This window comes from Camarhynchus parvulus, chromosome 14 (genome assembly GCF_901933205.1).
Source record: "Camarhynchus parvulus chromosome 14, STF_HiC, whole genome shotgun sequence".
In the NCBI taxonomy this organism is placed as follows: Eukaryota; Metazoa; Chordata; class Aves; order Passeriformes; family Thraupidae; genus Camarhynchus; species Camarhynchus parvulus.
In genome coordinates this window covers 2647868-2670592 of record NC_044584.1, presented here as the reverse complement: position 1 = coordinate 2670592, position 22725 = coordinate 2647868, and the positions used below count along the sequence as shown (strand labels likewise).

Genomic DNA, 22725 nt, shown 5'->3' with positions numbered 1-22725 from the left:
CCCGCGCATGCGCCGCTGCGCCACAGGTTTGAACCGCCAACTGCTCCAATTCGAATTCGCATCCTCGCCGACCAATCACAGCGCGAGGGGCGGTAAGGCCCCGCCCCCATCGGCATCCTGGCCAATGACAGAGCCTGCTGTGTTTAAAACAAGTGCGCGCGGGCGGTGGGCGGGGCGGTGGCGAGGCGGGCGGGCCTGGTGGGCGGGGCTCCCGCCGCTCCCGGCGCTCACTGGGCGCGCCCGCGCTGCGAGCGGGGCGTGTCAGCGCCACGCTCCCCCCCCGCCCCCGGCGCTCCGGTCCCTCCTCCGGTCGTGCCGCTCTCTCGGAGCCGGGCAGAGCGCCGTGTCCGTCCGCGCATTCCCCGCGGGCGCGCCGCGATGAAGGCGGGCGGTGAGTGCGGATCTGCCCGCGGGTGCTGCTGTTTGCCGGGTCCTCCTGCTCTGAGGGGCGGCTCCAGAGCGGGCTCTGCCTGCTGGGCGCCTCCTCAGGAGGTCGGAGGGCGGGGGATAACGGGATACCCTGAGGCCGGGCTGAGGGGCTGCCGGGACCGGCAGCGGGTGAGGGGGCCGGGCCGACGGCTGCGCGCCCAAATTCAAACGCGGCGGGGGCGGTGCGGCCCGGCCCGGCCCGGCCCGGCGGGGCTCGGGACCGGCTCTGTCCGTGCAGTGCTCCCCGCCGGAGCCATGCCTCAGCCCTTCTGTGACCCCGGGCTCCGTGGCTGTGCCTGGCGGCTGTGCCTGAGCGCGCCTGGCCTCAAAGCCAAGGGGTCTGGATGTGTAGTGCGCGTGGGAAAACCTCTCGGGCGTCTGTGAGTTTGCAGGGTGCGCAGGACTGTGAGGGAAACCCCATTCAAAAGTAAAAGAAAGTGGTTTTTTACTGTAAGGGTAGCTGAACGATGGTACTTGATTGCCCAGAGCGATTGTGGGATCCACATCCTTGGAGTTGTTCAAATCCACCTGGATGTGGTCCTGCCCCGCTTGGTTGGACGGTTGAAGTGGGTGATCCCCAGAGTTCTCTTGCAGCCTAAACCACTCTGGTTTTGTGAAGCAACACATTGGAAATGAACCTGTGCCACTTCCTGTCTGTAAAAATGGAGTTTTCACTGAGTTGCTCATGAACCCTCTGGTCCCCATTTGGATGCTCCTATAGGCTGAACTGGTATCTCATTTTGGGTGTCCACTTCATTTTCATGGCAATAATACTGCTGAGGATAGTACATTTTGTATACATAAATATGTATGTATGTGTGTGTGTGTGTGTATATATAAATATTGCCTTGAAATAATACTCCAGAAGATATAGGCAATGGATCTTCCATTAGCATTCCTGGCAGCAACTGCTTGAAAAGATAGGCTTGAGTAGGTTTGGTTGTCTTCTTAATATCTCTGGTTGTGTTCCAGGGACTGCTGTCAGTTGAGAAGGAAAAGTTGGGGCTTGGGGGAGGTAGATGAAGTGACAGTAGTAACAGTTAATCTATTTGTTACTACTGAACAGGGACAGCTGAACTGTTTGTCACTATTAAACGTGGTCACAGGAGTCAGGGCTCAGAGGGGCTCTTGTTGAAGAGCGCTTGAGCCACCCCTTCTGAGTCTCTTGGCTTCATTAACCAATTTAAACAAGGCCTTTCTGCTCTGTACTTTAGTCTTGTGGCATTATGAGGCATGAGCTGTATATGCCTGGTTAATGTGTTTGCAGTGTCCTGTGCTGCAGTGAAGAGGTGCTCAAGTGAACACCTGTGTATGTGTGTACTACTGTGTAGTACCTTTTTTCCTTATGCTGTTCTATCACTAACTGAGGTGTCCTCTGTTTTTCTTTTCCAGTGGTTCACTGTAGGTGTTCCAGATGTTTTTCTTTCCCTTCAAAGCGAAGGATAATAAAACGGCCTCGAGTCCTGACGTTCTTGAACCTCCCCGAAGATGTTCTGTTTCACATCCTGAAGGGCCTCCCTGCTGCAGACATCCTCTCAGTCAGAGCTGTAAGTGCTGCAGCTTCCCCTCTGCCAGGCTCAGGGCTCAGCTTTGCCTCCAGGAGCCTGGACTGCACACAGAACAGGCTTCTCATGTCACAGAACCTGAACAAACCCAAGGAGTGCCTGCAGGGTTGAGATTTTTGCTATCCCAGGGACAGTTTCACTTCTCGCTGCTCAAGTTAAGAGTAGCAGCAGTATTTGACTGCTTTTTGTACCTTTTCTGTGGAAATTGTCCTGACAGATTACTGTGGCTGAACAAATGGATTTGGTTTGGCATCTCTTGCCTTACTGGTTATCAGGCAGGCAGCAAGTTAAACATAACTTGTGATCAATTAGTTACTTCTCTAAAATAAGATTGCAAAGACCTGTTTTTCTGTTGGTCCTTTTATTTTGGTAATCATTATTCTGTGTTCCCTCCATGCAGGTGCACTCACATCTTAAATACCTTGTGGATAATCATTCCAGTGTTTGGGCACATGCAAGTTTCCAAGACCTGTGGCCATCTCCAAATCATCTGAGGATGTTTGAAAGGTAAGTTTTAAACATCAAATTTGTCTGGCCTTTTAGAAGATGATGTTTGAAGGAAGATTAACTGTTCTAATCAGTCCTCAGTGTAACTGGGGGTTCTGAATTGTACAAAGAGGGGAAATATTTGCTTTGGCAATGAAAAAAAGGTTGATTTCAGGTCTAAGCTGCTGCTGGTCACTGCTGCCTCTTTAACTAGAGCAGGCCCTATTGCATGTACCAGTTATTTCTCTTCACAGGCATTAATATTCCAGATTGGAACGTAACACATTCCCTAAAACCTCTTTGTGGTGCTCCTATGTGAATGAACAAGTGAGGTCAGGGGCTCCAGAGAATAATCCTGTTTCTAAGTCTAAGTTGGCTTGGTCCCTTCTTGTACAAACCAGTGTAATGAAAAACAGGTGAATTTCAGTAACAAAGTTTTAAAGGGTAACAATAAATCTGCTTCAAAAAGATGAGGAACATCTTTTTATCCATCTGATTTGAAGGGGATCTATTGGTGTCAGATATTTCTCTAAGATGTTTAAATGCCATGCTAGTGGTTTTGCTTCTGAATGGCACTTCCTTTTGAGGCAGACCAGTATGTGCACATCACTTTGGGAGGGAGGAGCACAAGGGCTTGATGTTTTGATGCATGTCCTTGAGGGCACAAGGACCAAACTGTGGATTCTGGTGCTAGGAAGGATTTTAACCTCCAGTGCCTTCTCTGTTTGCCCTTCAGGGCTGCTGAAAGTGGTAACTTTGAAGCTGCTGTGAAGCTGAGCTTGGCGTACCTGTACAACGAAGGCCGTAAGTGTGGGAGCTTGTCCTGGGGCTTTGGGGAAGGTGGCATGAGGAGGTTTTACATTGCTCTGCTTAGGCACTGGCCACAAAGCTGCCACTGGGAATTCAGGGTTAGGAGTTATCCTCTGCGAGCTTGTGATGAAACTCAGCTACTTTGGTAGTGGGATAAATGTATCGAAAGGGCCTGACAAGTGACAGGAGGAGCCTCCTGACACAGGGTCCTGGCAAGGCAGTTGGTATTTGCAGAATGAACTCCCCAACTTAGGTTATGTGTTCCTAAAGCCTGACTGTAGTTAAGATTTTTCTTCTTTAGCAACCTCCATGATTTCTAAGGCTCTAAATGACAGAAACAGTCAACCTTTTCCTGTTTGTTTCCTCCTGTCTGTCTTGGCCTGACTGAATGCTAAGCAGGCATTGTGAACAAACTCCACTTGATTCCTGGCTTTCTCTCTGGTTCAGTGTCCATCACGGGCCACGGGCGTGCAGAAGTGAACGGAATAAAGGCATCTCACTACTTCAGCTTGGCAGAGCACCTAAATGTGTGTGCAGTCCCCTTTATCTGGCTGTTCATCCGTCCTCCCTGGTCCTTCTCTGGCAGCTGCTGTAAGGCTGTGGTCTACGAGAGTCTCAAGGCAGAGTGTCAGCTTGACAAGGTCAGGTTTCTCTCTGCCCTTGGCTTTACCCTACGTCAGTAACTGCGTCTCGTTATTTTGGAAAGAATACTTTCGTTTCCCTGAGGAGCCTCCTGTATTCTTGTTGCTTCAACAACGGTGGCTCAGTCATTTATTGACTTTATTGCAAAACTGCACATGACAGATCATGAGTGCTGGAGGCCTGTACTGTCTCTTCGGAGAGGTTCAGTGCTATCTCAGGATAACATAGAGAAAAGCAAGGGGGAAGAATGATTGAAAGATAAACCAAAACTGTAGTCTGAAATTACTGCAAGAATTGCTGTGGTTTAACAATGCTTTATTTTGATGCTTTCTTCAGGCTCAGAAAGGATCTATTCTCCACAGCTTGGCTAAGGTTTTGAATTTCTTTGAGGTGAGCAGTATTTCTGATGGGTTTGGATTTGGGTTTTTTTCTGGTGATGCTAATGTTGTTTAGCTTGATTAAAAACATAAATCAGCCAGATGCTCTTTTAGTCCTCAAGGGTCCCAGGAGTTTCTGTTCTCATGAGTTTAATTTACTGCTTGTTTAAAGGAACGTTATTAACTTACTTTATTGAATTGTACAAACGGTGAAATTAATTTTGGCTTAATCATGGCCTTGCAGTATGTTCAGGTCTCAAAGGAAGCCTTCCAGTAGTAATGCCTTGTAAAACAAAAAATAAAATAAAAAGCCTTCAGTGGCAAGCAAGCCAAAAAGCATTTGTCTGGCTGAGGAAAAGCACTGACTGCTCTCAGAGCTTGCATGTGCAAATGGTAGCACTGAGTGGATGGGGGAGCATTCCTCAGAGGCTGAAGGGCATTCCCAAGGGATGGATTCTGCTCTGTAGCTTTAGCACAGTGTTCTGTAGCTTCTGAAGGGTTGAGGCATCCACTTGTCTGGACAGAAGGAATACCAATATATGCCTTTTGTTTTTAGGATGAAGGAAAAAAGAAAGAATCCCTTGAAATGCTTGAAGAATCCTCAAAACAGGGTTGTTTAATCAGCTCCTACCTCCTTTGGGAAAACAACAGAAAAGCTGCTGTAAGTAGTCATTTTTTGTCTCCAAACAACTTTTACACTAACTTCTGGATCTCTGTTAGGTGCAAGGAATGTCCTCAGAAAGCAATTGCTATTCCTCAGAGTTTACCTTCTTCATAAACAAGGAGAGTACTAAGAACTCTCTGAAATGAGCTCTGGTGTCTGAAATGAGGCTACAGGCAGGTATAGCCAAGGTGCCACAGAAGTTTACTCCAACTCTGCTGAAGCCTGAGCACTGCTGGCCAGTGATCCCAGGGCTCTGGTGAACAAGACCAGGAGGCTCCTGCCTTGTCTTTACTAAATCTGCCAAAGCTGTCCCCTTGGAATCCTGAGTGACTGCTCTCATTTCCTGTGAGACCTGAAAAAATGTTCTTAAAAACAGTGGTGTCATGATAAAAAACAGACTTGCTGCTGAAATAATAGGTGTACCTCCAGGCAGTGTTTTTCTCTGGGTACTGGTGCTACAGTCCTTCTGTTTGTTGTGCAAAGGCTGTGGGTTTTTACATCTGCTTGTGTTCCTCTCTGTAGATGTCGGATCCTGGCAGATACCTCCAAAGTCTCAGGAAGCTACGAGACTACGCAGCCAAGGGCTGCTGGGAAGCACAGGTAAGACTGAGCTTTCCCAGAGTTGCAGTCTTTATTTGGTCCTTTCTGTGCTGCCATTGTAGGTTTAAATTGCTCTTTTTAGAAGCAGGACCAGCATTGCTGAGTATTGTCTTTATGTGCACATCTGTATCTACTCTGCAGATTCTCTTTGGGAAATTGCAGCACACTGGTGGCAGAATGGAGTGAAGATGCATCTTTTGATGGACTTAAAAGACTGGCCCCAAATAATCTGTGTGCTCAACATTTAAACCAAACTAAGAACTACTTTCAAGTAGTTTGCCATGTTCAGTGTTTTGAGCAGGAAAAATAGAGGACCATCCTCTGCTGCCTTAGTTTGCATTTGGTAAAAATAAACATGCTTTCTTTTGTGTTCTCTCTACTACAGATAGCTTTAGCCAAAGCTTGTGGGAGTGGAAACCAACTAGGATTAGAAGCAAAATCTTCCAGGGAAATGGTTTCTCAAATCTTTCAAGCTTCCCTTCCTATCAGCAAGCAAAGCATCTTCACTGTGCAGAAAGGAATGAATGAAATAATGAGGTAGGAACTTGGATCCATGAGTGAGGCCCCACAACAAAAACTATTCCCTATTTCCCTGCATATCTCTACATACAATCTTTCTACAGTTTCTCTAGAGAACCTGTGCCAGGGTCTCATGGCCCTCACAGGGAAGAATTTCTTCCCAATATCCCATCTAGCCCTGCCATCTGTCAGTGTGAAGCCATTCTCCCTTGTCCTGTCACTTCAGACCTTGTTCAAAGTCCCTATTGACTCCCTTTTCCTGAATAAACACTTGCAGCAGTGTCACCCATGTTAGCCTGCCCCTTAATCCTTATGGATGAGTTCTGTATCGTTCCCTAGGCAGACCTTGATACATTCCAGTTGCTCTCTCACATGTAGGGGCAGCTCCACCACTTCCCCTTGCTGGCATTGCTTTCCTAAAAAAGTACATAACCATGCATGGCAGCATTCCAGTCACATGGGTGTCCCGGTGTGGCTCTGTAATGGCAATGGGATCATGGCCCTGTGACCACACACACATCTCCAACTCCTCCTGTTTATTCCCCACACGGTGTGTGTTGGTGTGCAGGGAGGGGATGGAGCAGGCAGGTTTGCCAGGAGGGCTGCAGGAGGATCCACCACAGCCACAACCCCGCTTGAGGGAGTTGGCTCTTCTCTAGGGAGGCATGTCAGGAACACTTGTCACTGCTCTGCTTGGCCTGGCTCATTCTCCAGTTGGATGTCATAGTGTGGGACACCACTTCCCAAGTTCTTCCTTAAGTCTCTCTTCCTGTTCTAGGTATATCCTGGTGGATTGGCTGGTGGAAGTGGCTACCATGAAGGACTTTTCTAGCCTGTGCCTGCACATGACAGTGGGGTGTGTGGACCGTTACTTGACGCTGAGACCTGTACCTCGTGCTCGGCTCCAGCTTTTGGGAATAGCCTGCATGGTCATTTGCACACGGTGAGGGTTCTGGCTGGTGAGCACAGGTGGTCATTATGATCTTCCAAATTCTTTCCTGCAGCTCAAACTTCTTCCCCATTCCTTGCTTGTAATACTGGAAGGGCTCTTTGACTTTTCTCTACTTTGACTGCTGTTTAACTGTGTTTACATACAAACACACACTCTGTAAACAAGGCAAAAAAGGTAGTTTCTTGCAGGTTTTTTTTTCTTATTTAAACACATGGTCATAGTTGTGGATTGCTCTACATGCATTCCATCAGCAACTGGAGTCTTTGACACCATATTGGCATGAGAAAGCTGGAAAGGAATAGAAGCAGCAGCATTCCATAGCTGAGCCTGTGTACACTCAGATGAACTGCATGGTGTGGTGGAAGATTATCCTTCTGTGTTAATTTCCTTAATATCTTGCATCTTAACCTAGGAGAGGCTTCAGAGATGAAGAATCAGGATCAGAGAATGACAGACTGGATTGGGTTAGAAGGGATCTTAAAGATCACCTCATCCCACCCCCTGCTATGGGCAGGGACACCTTCCACTATCGCAGGATGCTTCCAAGCCCTGTCCAACCTGGCCTTGGACACTTCCAGGGATCCAGAGGCAGCCACAGTGTCTCTGGGTAACCTGTGCCAGGGCCTCACCACTCTCACAGCCAAGAATTTCTTCCGTATTAGGAAGAACATTCCAAATTAGGAATGTTCTAGTAGGTGGCTCCATCTTACAGGTGAAATAAAGAGCTGCAATTCTTTGCTGGTCTACCTGGGAAAGTACCTTGTGAAGTTGTTTAACTCTGGTCATTGTGGGTGTAGTTATCTGCTGTAAGTGCACAAATCCCCTTTCTGCTGGGGCTAACTTAATATTTAACATTACAGTTTCATCAGCAAAGAGATGCTGACGATACGGGAAGCTGTGTGGCTGACAGACAACTCCTACAAATATGAAGAGTTGGTCAGAATGATGGGCGAGATAATTTCTGCCTTAGAAGGAAAGATAAGGGTGAGTTTGGAAAGTGGATGGAATATTTCCCTGCCCTTGGGTTGCTGTTCAAGTCAGGCTGTAGCAGTTCCTATCTCATGAGTTGGGGGTTTAAGTCAGAGTTCTCAATCAATTGTGGAACCTGTTCATGTCTCAGAGTATGCAGATACAGAACCCTCTGCCTTCTGTAGAGATTGAAACTTCAGTTTTAAGAGGCCATTTATTCTATCACTGGAGAATGCATCAATGTCAATGTAGTAGTTAAACAAAAAAGCCCCGAACAAACAAAATCCAGCACCTGGAAACAGCTGTTTCCAACAGCACAACACTTTGTGCTGGTCTTGTATTTTCAACCTCTGTTCTCCTTTCTGCACTAGATACCCACCATTTTGGACTACAAAGAAGTTCTGTCAAGCATTGTCTCGCTGGAGAGAAGAACTCTTCACCTTTACAGCTTTATCTGTGAGCTGTCCCTCCTGAACACAAGCCTCAGTGTGTATTCCCCAGCCCGGCTGGCTGCTGCTGCACTGCTGCTGGCCAAGATCCTGCATGGGCAAGGTAACCCATCTTACCTCAAGCACAGACTGCCCATCTGCCTTCTCTTTCTAGGGAGATTTTTTTGGGGTTTTTGGGTGTTAGTTTGTCTTTAGGCAAGATGTCCCAATCACTTGGCTGGGGGAGGTGGACAGAAGGATGGAGAAGAAGGGGACAGGTATAAGAAGTCAGAATGAAGAGCTGAGTTCAGCCTGTTTGGCTGTACTGGGCAACCCAGATGATTAGAGGGCTGGAACAGCTCTGCTATGAGGAAAGGCTGGGAGAATTGGGATTGTTCAGCCTGGAGAAGAAAAGCTTCAGGGTGACCTAATTGTGGCCTTCCAGTACCTGAATGGAGCTGACAGGAGACATGGACAAGAGTCTATTTACAAGGGCCTAGAGACAGGACAAGGGGAAATGGCTTCCCACTGCCAGAGGACTGGGTTAGATGGGATATTGGGAAGGTGTTGTTTCCTGTGATAGTGGTAAGGCCCTGGCACAGGGTGCCCAGAGAAGCTGTGGCTGCCCCTGGATCCCTGGAAGTGTCCACAGCCAGGTCAGACAAGGTTTGTAGCAAGCTGGGACAGGGGAAAGTGTCCCTGCCCATGGCAGGGAGTGGAATGAGACGGGCTTTGAAGTCCCTTCCAACCCAACCCATTCCACGGCTCTCTGATTCTATTTTACCTCTTAATAGTGAACTAGAGTGTTAGCATCAGGCTATGCAGGCTTTGTATTTAAATGAGCCTGAAAATTTCTGTCATTAGGTCTAACATCAGTTTGGCAGATAAACCTATCCTTAAAGCCAGCTGTGAACTTGAACAAACTATGGACAGATATAAGCTTGCAAATATCACAATCCTTAGCCTATTAAAGAAAATAAGCTGACTCACTACAGAACTACTGCACTTCATGAATATGTAATTCAATATATGAATATGTACTCTCTTCTCCAGCACACTCCTGGACCAGCCAGCTGTCTGAGTGCACTGGTTTCTCTCAAGAAGACCTCTTGCCCTGTGTGCTGAGCCTCCACCAAAAGTGGTAATGATTTTGAGACTCTTTGAGGGGACACATGAGTACTTGGATTGCAGCTCTGGCAAATGTGCTGCACCTGTACAGTCAGCCCTTCCCAGTGAAGGAAGGGCCTTTGGTTAGCTGCCTTGCTCCCCTGCCACAAGGCCCTAAGGTCCAGTTCAGGGACAGCTGTTCTATTTCTGCCAGCTGGTCTGGCCCTGGGTCACAGAAAACAGGGACAGAAAAGGAATTAGATGCTGACATGCTTAGAAGCCACCAGGTGTCCTGATGAAGCTGCTGAAACACCAACTCCCTTAGCACAGCACTGAGCGACAGAGGAAAATTATCTAACTTGGCAGGTTTTCTTAATACTGTTTCATAGAATCCATTGTAAGATAGGGGTTTCAATCTTTCTTTCCAGCTTCCATGATGATGTCCCAAAGGATTACAGGCAGGTGTCCCTCATGGCAGTAAAACAGCGATTTGAAGATGAGCGCTATGAAGAAATTGGCAAAGAACAGGTGGGTGAGCTGTGGCTGCATCTGCTGCTGTCTGATATCCAGAGCAGAGCTGCTGTCCCATGGCAGGCTGTGTGAATAAAGTGAGAGTTTAAAAACTGAGTTGCAGGGACTCTTAACTGATGTTTGAGTGCCTGTGGGAAGAACTCACTGGGATAGATTTCTCCTAGAAAATAAATAGTGTTCTGGCTATTTAGTTCTCATAAGAATCTCATGGTCTAATTTTTACAGGTGCTTTGACTTTTTAAAATCTGTTTGTTTATTTATTTAATATTTTAGGTTATGAGTTACAGCCAGCTCTGCTCACTGTTGGGTGTGAAACAGAAGGACCCAGAGCCCAGTCCCTTGCACAGGAACGTAGTGGAAATTCAGACTTTCCTCAGCTCTCCCTCTGGAAAGAGAGCTAAAAGGTGAGTATAACTCATGGCTGTCAGCAGCTCTGAAGATCAGCCAGAGCTTTTCCTCCTCTCTGGTACCCTGAGGTTTCATTCCTTAATACAATCCATTTTCCTGTCACCATCTTGACATACCTATTAAAAGAGCTGGAGAAGACTTGGATTTTGACATATGATTTCTGGGGTGTTTTGCTACAGGAGGAGGGAAGACAGCATTCAGGATGACAGAGGCAGCTTTGTGACTACACCCACAGCAGAGCTGTCCTCCCAGGAAGAAAGTCTGCTGGACAACTTCCTTGACTGGAGTTTAGATTCCTGCTCTGGTTATGAAGGTGATCAGGAAAGTGAAGGCGAGCGAGAAGGAGATGGTGAGCAGTTTATTCTTATAAAAAGCAGCCAAGAGGATTAAACCTGTCTTTTCATTTTTGCTTAAAACTGTTTCTCAGGCACCAGATGCCTAAACTTTCAGCTGAAGACCAGGTGGAAAAACTCTTCCCCTTCCCCCATGGTTATAATTGTTAAACTCTCTCAGAGGTATCTTATCTGTTCTTTCTCTGCACTGCTTCAGAATGTGATGAGGGGTTTTGTATTTGCTCAGCGTTTCAGAGTCAGGCTATTTGCAGTGCACCCAATGTGATGAATGAGCCACTGTCTTAGGAACACTAATTAGCTGTTGGGTTTTGCTGACCCTGGGCCTGGCTGCTCATTTTCTAACAGCTCTTAGTAGCTGTTCAAATAGTCTGAGGGAAGAAAAGATGCTGTGTGAATAGAGGGTGAACTTAATGCCCTGCCCTCCAGGTGTAAGCAGACTCTTGCTTGACTTTTTTCTGCTTGACTGTGCTGAGTGCCTGCTTAGTTCTGGATGGGGCCAAACTAAGATTTCTCTTTTCCCATCCTGCAGTTACCAGCCCCAGTGGGATCCTGGATGTGACAGTGCTGTACCTGGACCCTGCAGAGCACTGTGGCCAGGACTCCAGTGATGAGGACAGCCTGCCCGGGGAATGGGATGGCTCTGGGGCACCCCACAGGGAGGGGGAGCTGCCAGGGGCATATCTCACCCCAAGGAATCCCAACCCAGAGGGGAGCTCGGGCTACTCTTCTGTCAACACTGCCAGTCCTACATCTTCTGTTGAAGGCAGCCCTGGAGCTCCTCCCAAACCTACCTCAGCATTGCCCCACGGCAATTCCATGAACAAGGAACCGTGCCAGCCCCATTACCTGCACAGGAGGCAAGTCAAGAGGAAAAACATGGCAGAACACACTGAAGAAAGGCTGAACTTGGCCTTCTTAAGCCTCTGATTTCTTCATGCTTTTAACTTTACCGGAATTTCTAGAAACTGTATTTCTGTTGCAGTCATACAGGGATGATAGTGAATAATTGTAAATACCTCCAAAATACCTTCCCTTCAACCTTGTCTGTCTTGTACAGCTGGGCTATTTCCTCCATTCACAGCTGCCTTTTTATGTATCCCCTATTGCCTGATCCTCTGCTAAGGTTCTGCTCTCTCTGTGAAATTCATAGCCCAGTTTTATCATCCCTCTTAGAGATAGAAAAGAGCTGTCCTGTCCCTTGCTTTCTCTGAGGCCTGGCACTATGAATGAAATGAATTGACATTGGTTCTCAAGTTTCTGAATGTAACACTATGCTTGAATCTTCCACTTGAAAGACCTATTTTGAGGTTGTGCTGCCTTTTTACTCTGTCCAGGTCTCCTTCAGCTCCCCTCTTCTTGTCTATGGCATTTGCTGCACTGACACAAGGTTTTTATTGAAAAACCCCAGAGGTAAATGAAGGCTCACTGCAGGTCTGAGCTGCTCTCTCACCTACCTCTCACATGGTTTAAACTCCATTTGCCTCTTCTCTTGTTGCCATGTTTTCTTCACCTGAAAAATCCTTCTGTGCCTTAACACATAGGAATTGGAATACTAAGGTACAAGACTTCAAAAAGATGTCACTGAAGCTAACACTGGAACTGGACTCCAGGACTGCCAATTTACTGTGGCATTGGCAACAGTTCAGCTACACACAGTGTAGTGAGTGTTTATTGACTGTTTTTTTATAAAATTGTTTTGTTAGTAGAGATGGATCCTGGTCTTCCTTCCCCTCATTCCCTGGCCTGAGGCCTGGAGAACTGCTGGGATGAGGTCAGGGTTTAGCTCTGAGCTGAGTTCTGATGGTTAGGTTGCAGTGGCACTGTCTGAAGGCTATTTACACAAATCTCACAAGGAGCACAGGGCTCAAATCACCCTCACAACCCAACAGCAGTTCCAGAGAGGCCTTGAATCTTCCAAATAAACAAGAGTAGCCTTGGGTAGTTGTCCACAAAGTTTATTACAAAACCATGTACTGCCACTCTCATTCAAAAGAGAAAATCCCTGATTTAGTTTCCTGGCTCATGGTGGCTTCACTGCAGTTCTCCAGCTACTGCTTCCCCTGATCTGCCATGCAGGAGTCTCTTCACATTAATTTGGTACAGCAGCAGCTCAAACTTCAGCACTGGGTCACATTAACAGGAGAAGAAAACACGTACAAAAACTTCTCATTCTAAAACTGGTAAAAGTGAAAATATATTTGGGAAAGGCCTCACTGCAGAAAGCTCTGAACTCTTCCTTGATCTGAAAAAAAAAAAAAAAAAAGCAGAAAAGAGGAAGATGAATCAGTTTAAATTCCTTCCCAGGAGGAGGAAATTAGGTGAAGAGCTGACTCTGTGCTCCTGCTGCTGGATGCAGAGCCTTGGCTGATGCAGCCCAGCACTAAAATCAGATCTGGCTCTGTATCAAGCCTCACTCTATGAGGTGCCTCATGGCTAAAATAGCAGGTGGGCACTAAAACCAGAGCTACAGGCTGCTTTCTGAGAGAGAAAAGCAAAAACTACAGCCTAGAGCTTTAGATATTAAAAAATATTGCCAGATGGCCTGAGTCTGCATTTTGTTATCACCTCCATAGCCCTGCAGCTCCTTCAGCATTTGCTGTATTAACCCTTGTTGTATTCCTTCCTGGGCAAGTGTTTCCAGAAAAACTTGAGGAAACACAGGCTAAGCCTGGCTTTGTGCAGCACTGGCTTGGTATCAATAGGGAATGCCATGTCAGGAGGAGCAGGTTGGTTTCAGCTGCAGAGATGTCACAGCCCAGCCTGCTCTGCCCTCACCTGCCTGTGGCAGCACAGGGCACACGAGGAGGTGCCAGCACTCACCTCAGGGCACCACTGGGACATCCACAGAGTTGTAAGCCGAAGCTTTCATCTTTTCCAGTGGTTTTCCCAGGAGCTGCCGCAAGGCCGCGTAGTCAGGCTTCTCCTCGTACTCCAGGGCCAGCACCTGCTCCAGGTAGTTCTGCAGGGCATCTGCAGGAAAGGGGTTTGTGGGAGCAGCATAGAAACTTCAGCTGCCAAAAGGCAATTTCAGGCTGCTTGTCCTGCAGCCAGCTCACACCCTCCCCAACCCAGGCAGCTGCAGAGAGGAAAACCAAACCAAGGCTAATACAAAGCTCAAAGAATCACCCAATTACACAATAAAATAGAATCACCAACTGGTTTGGGTTGGAAGGGACCTTGAAGTCCATCTCCTTCCACCCCTTGAACACTTTCCAGGCATGGGACAGCCACAGCTTCTCTGGGCAACAAAGTGGGATGGGGAAGTGTCCTCTAGCCCCAGATATTTAATTTCTAAACCCACCAACACAGCTCTCCCTTCAGCAAGGTTCATTAGAGATCATGGAGAGCAGCCCTCATTCTTCTGTACAGAAAACAAGGGATTTGTTCCCAGCCTGCCAGACAGTTCATGCAATGCTTGGTCACCATCACCGCTGGAAGCCATTCTGAACCAGCACCCCAGCACAGAGAAAGTTCTGGCTTCCAGGTACAGTCAGTCCTTCATCCCTGAGTCCCACTGCCACTGAGAGCAAGCCCATACCTGGAATGGATCTCTGCCTGAAGCACAGTTGGAGAAGGCATCTCACATCCTTTCTGTACCTGTCAGAAGGAGAAGCAATGGAGCAGGCACCTGAGCACCTGGCTTTGACAAAAAAACATCCCCAAAAGGCTGAATTCAGCTGGCCATGTTCTGGATGAAGCAGAACCTGGGGTTCACCAAACACCCTGGGGCCAGGCTCAGCCTTGGCTGTGGGATTTGCCACATCCCAACAGTATATTGTGACCTGGGGATTTCAGTCACAAACCCCCCTCGCTGCTTTCTGCTAAGCATTTCCCAGAAGAATAGATGATTTCTCCTACCTTTCTTTCTGTTCCACCACAACTTTTACTTTGTCCAGCTCATCAGACCAAGGCAAAGTGCCACAGAGCCATTTCAGAAGACAGTAGCCCAGAGATTCCAAGTCACTCCGTCGAGATGGTCCTGATGGGAAACACGAGACATTCACACATCTCTCATGAAGGGGCAGAAGTAAAGAAATTCAGGAGCTTCATGAGGATGTGCTCTGGGGTATCACTACTCCTGGGAGCCTGCTAACATAGTTCAGGAATCACCTCCCAGCATCTGGAGGAAGATTTCCTGAACACTGTGAAAGAGCAGTCACATCCCAACCAGGAGAAGGACAGAATTTGGCACAGGCTGCCCAGGATAGTGTGGAGTCTCCATCCCTGGAGGGATTTAGAAGTCATGTAGATGTGGCACTTGGAAACTTCGGTTAGTGGTGACCTTGGCAGTGCTGGGTTTACAGCTGGACTCAATGATCTTAAAGGTCTTTTCCAACAAAAGTGATTCTATGATTTAAATGCCTTTCCAGCTCTCACTGCTTCAAGGTCAGAGCACAGCCTGCTGCAAATCTGTTTTGGGCAGGGATCCTGTCTGGCTTGAAAAAGATCCCTGCTAAGCCAGCATGAAGGGCTCTGTTTTCTATTCCCCACACGCCTGCAGCAGCCAAGGCTCCAGATGGAGCAGGAACATCCCTGCTGCAATCACTGAATGACCTGGCAAGTCCCAACACAGCAGCCATCGGGAGGCAGGAGTGAACAGCCCAAAGAGGAACGCAGTTCCTGGTGCATGTGAGTGCCTGGAGAGCAGCAGTGCCAGCAACGCCAGCAGGGAGCACCACCACAGGAGCAGCCCCAGCACGTGTCACAAACCCAGACCCACCTGTGCCCTTGTGGCTGTCCAGGCTGATGAACTCCACCGTGCCCTCGTGAGGGGTCCTGCTGCCCTCGCGCCAAGCCACGTGCTTCCCCCCGGGGCAGTAGCGGAAGGCGAAGCCGTAGCCAGCGAGGGTCACCTGCAGGGCAGCACAGAGCACCCACCTGAGTGCAGAGCAGCCCCCAGGGCTGCCCCACAGCTCCTGCTTGAGCACTGTCCAGCCTGCTCTGCTGTCCTGCCCAAGGCAGGGATCTGGAGGCTGCCTTATCCCAAGTCACCATGCCACCTCCAGTGCCCTTTCCTGGCAGCACTGCTCCTGCTCCCTACCTGTGTGAGGTCTGCTGGGTTCAGATAGATGTTCTCAGCAGTGATGTCCCCATGCACATACTCATTCTCATGAATGTACTCCAGGCAGTCTAGCTGAGAATAAACAGGGGGAGCATATCAGATCCATGCAGGCTCCTGCAGCACCCTGGCTGTCACTGAGCTGGACCTTCCCCAGCTCCCTGTGGCCACACGGATGAGCACTAAAAACACCATGTCTCACAGTCTTCAAGTTCAAAGGTCAGGTTTTTCTCATTCTTCTTATCCCAAATTCCTTCAAGGTGACACAGTAGTCAAAAGATGCTACAGCAGGTTAACAGCAGGTTTAGAGACCCCACCCAAGCCCCTGGACCAGCTTTAAAACAATTCTGGGAGATCCAGAAGGATGTTAGAAGTCCTTTCTGAAAAAGTCCCTTGGGAAGGATTGGTTCTCCACATACCACACGAACTGCAATCTGAAAAGCTGCCTTCTCCCTCAGCAGGTGCAGGCCATCGCTCAGGACCGACTGAAGAGATCGCCCCAAATCAGAGAACACCAAAAACCTGCAGGAGAAAAGGGCTTTGCACATTGCAGTACCTACCTGGTTTGGAGATCCTGCAACAGACACTTGCCAAGTGATCCATTGGACCCCACTTCAACTCCAAGCTGACCTGGGCAAACACTTCCTTGACTTTTGAAAAGAGAAAACTTCTTATAAAGGAGACAGGTGTGCTCATCATGTGCTGCAGACACACAGCCTGAATCTCCCCTTTGTGTTAAGTGTCAAGGACCAAAATAAGGTGTCCTCTGGCCTGAAGGGCAGCAGCAGCAAAAGCAGTAACTTCACCAGCAACACAAGGACTGAAGGAAACAAAGCAATGAGAGGCAAACCATTTAAGACACAATAGGAGCAGTGCATAAGGTCAGGAGCCCAAGGTGCAATGACAAAAGGACTAGTGGAGAGCAAGCAGAGGAGAAGGAAAGCCAGAGATGCTCAGACAGCCCAAGAGCTCAGTCACCTCACCTGTAGCTGTCTGCATGCAGTCCAAAGCCAACGCAGTTGGGGATGCCCAGCAGAGGCACGGAATGCCACTTCTTCCACTTCTCCACTACAAGAGAAGAGGACAGTGCAGCACATGCTGCTGAGGAGCTCCAGGAGGAAGGACTTAGTGATGCTCCTCCTCTGAAGGTCTGCTCTGCCCTGGAGAGCTGACAGTGGCCTCTCATCCTGACTCTGTCCCCAGAATTCCAGTCTCATGTGTGCACTGGCATGTCAATGAATATAGCACTGTAGAGCAAGAATGGAGTAGGGAAGATTCTGGGAATACCAGAGCAGGCTATGGCATGGGATTGCTACAGGGCTGGGGAAAACAAGGAGAGGGGAGAGAGGGAGGATGAAGGACAAGCAGATTTTTATACTTCTCCCAGAAGTGTAGATTTGACATAAATTCTTCCACCCCCTTTGCCTACATTCTCTGGGCAGCTTTGTTCTTGCTCAAGTTCTGGGATCAATGGAATTGATACCAGAGAGCTGGTGACAGAACCACCCATGGAAGAGGAACGGGAGAGTGAGCCAAGGTGAGACAGGCTGCAGGGCTGGACAGCTCCCAGACACATCAAGACAGAGTGAGGAGCACAAGAAAGCTGTGCTCATACTGCACTGTCCTACAGCACACAGACCGCTGGGAGAACTGGCATTGACCAAACTCCTCAGCACTCTGGCACTAACCAAGCAGGGGATTATTTTATCCTAGTCTGGCCTTCCAAGAGATTCACAGAACTAATGAGAGGGAAATGGCAGTTATCCTTAGTCCTTGCCCTCACAAGAAGCACCAACCTGTGCCTGCCTTTGCAGCTCGCTGGAAGAAATTCTGTTCGTTGTAGATCCTCCCATCTTTGGCATCCTAAAGGGAACAGGGAGGAGTGTTATTTCAGCCACACACATCCTGCTGGAAAGGAAAGCTTGGGTAAGATTGCTATAAGACCTTAACTACTCATTTAAAGAAAGCAAAGATCAACTAACAGAGCTGAGAGCAGAGCTCAGGTGTCTTGGTTCCCTGTTTAATGCTGCCCCTAACAAACACATCAACTCTGAGTATCAGCACAGAATAGGAGAGGGGCCATCTCAGGTTAGGCCTTTCCAGCAGCCCATTTACAGCTGTCTGAGGGTTAACAACAGCCAGTGCAGCCCAGGCACAGCATGGAGGGAGCTGTGCTCCCACAGCTGTTATGTTAACGGGAGCCAGAGGTGACCTTCTTAGCCACAGCAGGGATGAAGGCATTACTACAAACACACAAGTCTCTAAAGAGAGGTGTAACATTTATTCTAGCTGTCAGAAAGTGAGACAGGAAAGTCTGTATTAGTAACATTTGAGGTATTGCTGTCATCGAGTTACCTCAACTGCACACAGTTCCCACTTAGAATGTGTTTGCCTACACACACATATCTACTCAACACTAACTCAGGACAGCTGCTATCCTGCATGGCAGAAAGCAGCAGTGTTATAGTCTACCTGGTTTGGTACAAAACTGGTATCAAAGCTGGAGGAACAGCAGGCTGCAGACAGCACAGATCATGTCCCAGAGGGTATTTTACTCTGCATCTTGCCTGTGAGCCCATGTGGGTCATCAAACCCCAGAGCCAAAATGCTCTCATGTGCCATATCACACTCCACAGTGCTCAGCAGACCACCAAGCAGCCAAAAGAAAAACAGAGAAGTTGGGAGTGTTGCCTACAGAAGTGATTACAGTTTCCCACTGACTGGTTCTAGTTTTCTAGTGGCACTTAGCAGATTTTTCTCCTCCACACTGTATTCCTTCTCCACCCTCTTACATGCCTCCACTGACAAAAGGTAGAGGGATTATCCAAGTGCATGCAAGAGCCCCACACAGCCATCAGTCAGCACTGGCCCTCCTACAAACCAGCAACCCCCAAGAGCCACAGCAGACAAGAAAACAGTCTTTCAGCTCTGGTTTGTGAGCTACTGAAAATCAATCTGCTGAATTTCCACGACAGAACAGATGTTACTGGAAATAACACATTTCTGGAGAGCCCAAGAGATTGACAAGAACCTGGAAAGCTGGCTTGGAACTCCAACTATAATTCCTATTTGATTTCAAAGTGTGCTCTGGCTTTTCATAGTGTCTCCATGCTAGCTCTCACACAGCCTCAGCACAGCACCAAATTCCAACCTCTCCAGTTTCCCCAGACTTGAGCAGGGTGTGTGCACGCCTGCCATCGAGGAGAAAGTTGGTCTGTGTCCTGGATTGTCAAGCAAATTGTATTCTATTTGCCATCTGTATGGCAGCTGTCTCCTGTTAAGTGGGGAGTTTTCCTTATCTCTTCCACAACCACTCCTCCCTCCAGGGAGACATCTGCTGATAACAGGCTATTGAATGTCACTGCATGACTGATGCATGACTGATAAGAACTACAGCATCCCATTGGGAGATGCTCCACCCAGAGGGGAGAGCCAAGCATTCTACCCAGATATAATCTGGAGATTCTGGAACACCAGCACGGCTTTCTCCACTGGATTCCACAGAGGAACAGCTGTCTCTCTTCTTCCACTGGATCTCCACAGGAAGACTGCACCTTTTCTACAGGATCCCTGCTCCAACAGAACCACACCTGACACTCCAGGAGGGCTGCAGCCACATTTCCAATTAGACTCCTACCAACACCCTGACCAACAGGGTGTCAGGTTGTGTTCTGACTCTGTCAGTGTTGTTTTAGTTTACTGCATTTTTTATTTTATCTTTTTATTTTCTTCCCTAGTAAAGAACTGTTATTCCTGCTCCCATATTTTTTCGCCTGAGAGCCCCCTTAATTTAAAATTTATAGCAATTTGGAGGGAGGGAGTTTACATTTTCCATTTCAGGGTAGGCTCCTGCTTTCCTTAGCAAGCACCTGTCTTTCCAAACCAAGACAGTCTGACATTCCGTAATCAAGATCTCCACCTCACACCACCAAGCTCAGTTCTGCAGGTTCCTGAGCCTGGTCAATCAAAGCAGCAGCCTTCTGTTATTAAGGCTTCAGGTTTTTTTAATCCTCATATCCATTTTCTTCACACCTTTAGCAGAAAAGCCAACTGAAATCCCAGCACAACACCCTCAGGAGGTTAGATCCATCTCCTAATTTAGCAGGGGGCTCTCCAACCACTCTCTCCCAATTTCTCAGATACTCTCAGCCAAACAGGTCAGGACACAGTACTCTATGCACTATTCCTTACCCAAACAGATCAAAACTCACAAGTTTGAGGGAGTAGCTTTGCTTTTGAGGACAGGTTCCAGATGCTGACTGCGCTGTGGAAGGATGGAACAGATGTGGTTACAGGAGCATGGAAAAGAGGTTGTGCATCATTAAATGCAGCCTGTGCAGCTGGATTAATTCATCCTCTGCTTCTTTCCCTTGAGCTTTGCAAAGCAACCTCTGCGACAGCGCCTTCCCACATCACTACAAAATAACTCTTACCTTGCTCCAGGAGCTCAGCACCCTGACATGCAGTGCAGTTCTGCTTAAGTCACAGAAGCATCTGGGCAGGGCTACAGTATGGGGGGGCTTTGAGGAGTATGTGAAGAATAGATCATTAGTAGAATCTCAAAGGCATCCCCAAATTCATTTGCTGAGCACTCTCTCCAGCTCACTCCATGGTTTGACAAGTCTGTAAGGGATGCCAAGTCCCTCTGCTCTGTATGGATGTTAGAGTTGTATGTGGCTTCCCTTATCCAAAAGGATTTGCACCCATGACTTGGCTCAGGGCAGTTCCTCCTCTCCTGCTCTTAGACCAAGTGCTATCCACAGATTACCTGCTGCTCATCACCTAAAACCTACTTCTATAAAAGCACTCTCCACTATTGACTTTCCTTTTTATCCCATTTTTTAAGAAGATAGATGGATGCTTAGACTTTGTTATGCAACAGCTTGAATAGTGAAAAAGAAAGTAAAGCCAAGTATCAGGCAAAACTCGGTAATGGAAAAAATTCCTCCTGGACAGCTTCCAAATTAACGAGAGAAGAAGATCAAAAACTCCCCTTTGGAAGTTTACAACTAGACTGAAAAGATCAGCACTTTCAGTACTAAATGGCTGAGAAGCAGTCTGTGTGGTGTGGTTGCTTTCTTTGGCCCCAAAACACACTGAGAATTGACATTTAGTGGATATTGACACCACTTACAGCACCGGAACTCCTGTACAGTGCCAGCAAATAGGTTTTGGACCTAAAAGAGAAAGAGGAAGTGTGGATCCAACAATGGACATTTTATAATAACAGAGCAGTGTAGCCTCGGCTTGATACTATGCTGGTGGCAGAGTGGCTGACAGGCAGATGCCCAGTGACGAATGGCTGGAGCTGAGCCAGGGGAGCTTTAGGTTGAATATCAGGAAAGGTTCTTCCCCCAGAGGGTGCTGGGCACTGCCCAGGCTCCCCAGGGAATGGGCACAGCCCCGAGGCTGCCAGAGCTCCAGGAGAGCTTGGACAGCGCTGCCAGGGATGCCCAGGGTGGGATTGTTGGGGGGGTCTGTGCAGGGACAGCAGCTGCACTCCCGGGTACTTGTGGGTATCTTCCAGCTCAGAATATTGTATGAATGACAGATCCTGCAAGCCTGCGGGTCACCGCCAGCCCGGCGGACAGCACGGTGTCACCCACTCCGCGGCCTCTGGGGGTTTCGGGATGTCCCAGCAGCTGTCGCCGAAGCCAGAGCCGGTGACCCCGCGCCCCTCGCCTCCCGGCCCCCTCTGCCCGCCGCGGGCCCCACGGTACCTTCGTAGACCAGCCCACAGCCGCCCTGTTCCAGCAGCCGCACCAGCTTCCACAGGCGCCCTCCCTGGTCCGTCAGCACCGTGTCCGCCGGGAGCGGCACGGCCGGGCCGGCCCGGGGCTTGCGGGGCGAGCGGGGCCCCAGCCGGACCGCGGACGCCCGCGGGGAGGGGGAGGCGGCGGGGCTGGGGGCTGGTGGCGGGCTCGGGGCCGGCGCTGCGGGCTCGGTGTGCTCCTCGGGCGGCGCGGGCAGCCTCCCGCCGCAGGCCGGGCAGAAGCGGAACGTGGGCTCCACGGCGAGCCCGCACTGCGGGCAGAACGGGCCGGGCCTACGGGACACGGACAGCGTCAGAGCCCGTCCGCCGCCCCGCTTCCACCGCCCCGCTCCCGCCGTCCCCAGCACCTGGGGGAGCCGCCGGACAGCTCCGCCCGCGGCCGCTCCGGGGTCTGTGTCCCTGTCTGTGTCTGCGTCCGTGTCCCTGCCCCCGTCCCGCGCCGCCCGCGCACCCTCCTGCCCGGCATGGCCCCGCCGGAGCAGCCCGGGCCCGCCCGCCGCGCCGCCACCGCCACGGCGCAGGCGCCCCCCGGGCCGCGCCTCGGCCTGGCGGGACAGCGGGGCTGAGATGGAGGATCGGGGGCCTGAGGAGACGTCGGGATCTGAGGGGATACGGGGGCCGTGAGGGAACACCGGGGATCTGAGGGGACATGCGGGCTTCTGAGGGAACGCCGCGCTTGTGAGGGAATACCGGGGATGTGAGGGAACACCGGGAATGTGAGGGAACACCGCGCTTGTGAGGGAACACAGGCGATGTGAGGGAACACCGGGGATGTGAGGGGGCACCGGGGATGTGAGGGGGCACCGGGGATGTGAAGGAACACCGGGGATGTGAGAGGGCACCGGGGATGTGAGGGAACACCGGGGATGTGAAGGAACACCGGGGATGTGAAGGGACACCGGGGATGTGAGAGGGCACCGGGGATGTGAGGGAGCAGCAGGGATGTGAGGGGCACCGGGGATGTGAGAGGGCGGCGGGGATGTGAGGGAGCAGCAGGGATGTGAGAGGGCACCAGGGCTCACGACGGTCCCGCGGCCCGTGGGCTCCCGTGAG

General features: G+C 49.5%; 2 protein-coding genes across 2 annotated transcripts; one reads left to right on the top strand and one right to left on the bottom strand.

Moving 5' to 3' along the window:
• Positions 1–244: 244 nt before the first annotated feature.
• CCNF (cyclin F) lies at positions 245–12486 on the top strand. Its single transcript, XM_030958503.1, has 17 exons — positions 245–391; positions 1822–1976; positions 2395–2501; positions 3217–3284; positions 3738–3931; positions 4269–4322; positions 4866–4970; positions 5496–5573; positions 5959–6110; positions 6871–7035; positions 7905–8028; positions 8385–8565; positions 9495–9582; positions 9977–10076; positions 10353–10483; positions 10667–10836; positions 11370–12486. Exons 1-17 carry the CDS (start codon positions 379–381, stop codon positions 11765–11767), a joined length of 2283 nt encoding a protein of 760 aa, XP_030814363.1. The 5' UTR covers positions 245–378; the 3' UTR covers positions 11768–12486.
• Positions 12487–12782: 296 nt separating this feature from the next.
• VRK3 (VRK serine/threonine kinase 3) lies at positions 12783–22175 on the bottom strand. The gene is made up of 12 exons (XM_030958083.1): positions 22020–22175; positions 21620–21945; positions 20111–20163; positions 17696–17762; positions 16883–16967; positions 16319–16421; positions 15882–15974; positions 15561–15693; positions 14699–14819; positions 14379–14437; positions 13661–13810; positions 12783–13082 (listed from the first exon to the last, which is right to left on the bottom strand). Exons 1-11 carry the CDS (start codon positions 22136–22138, stop codon positions 13662–13664), a joined length of 1308 nt encoding a protein of 435 aa, XP_030813943.1. The 5' UTR covers positions 22139–22175; the 3' UTR covers positions 12783–13082; position 13661.
• Positions 22176–22725: the final 550 nt, after the last annotated feature.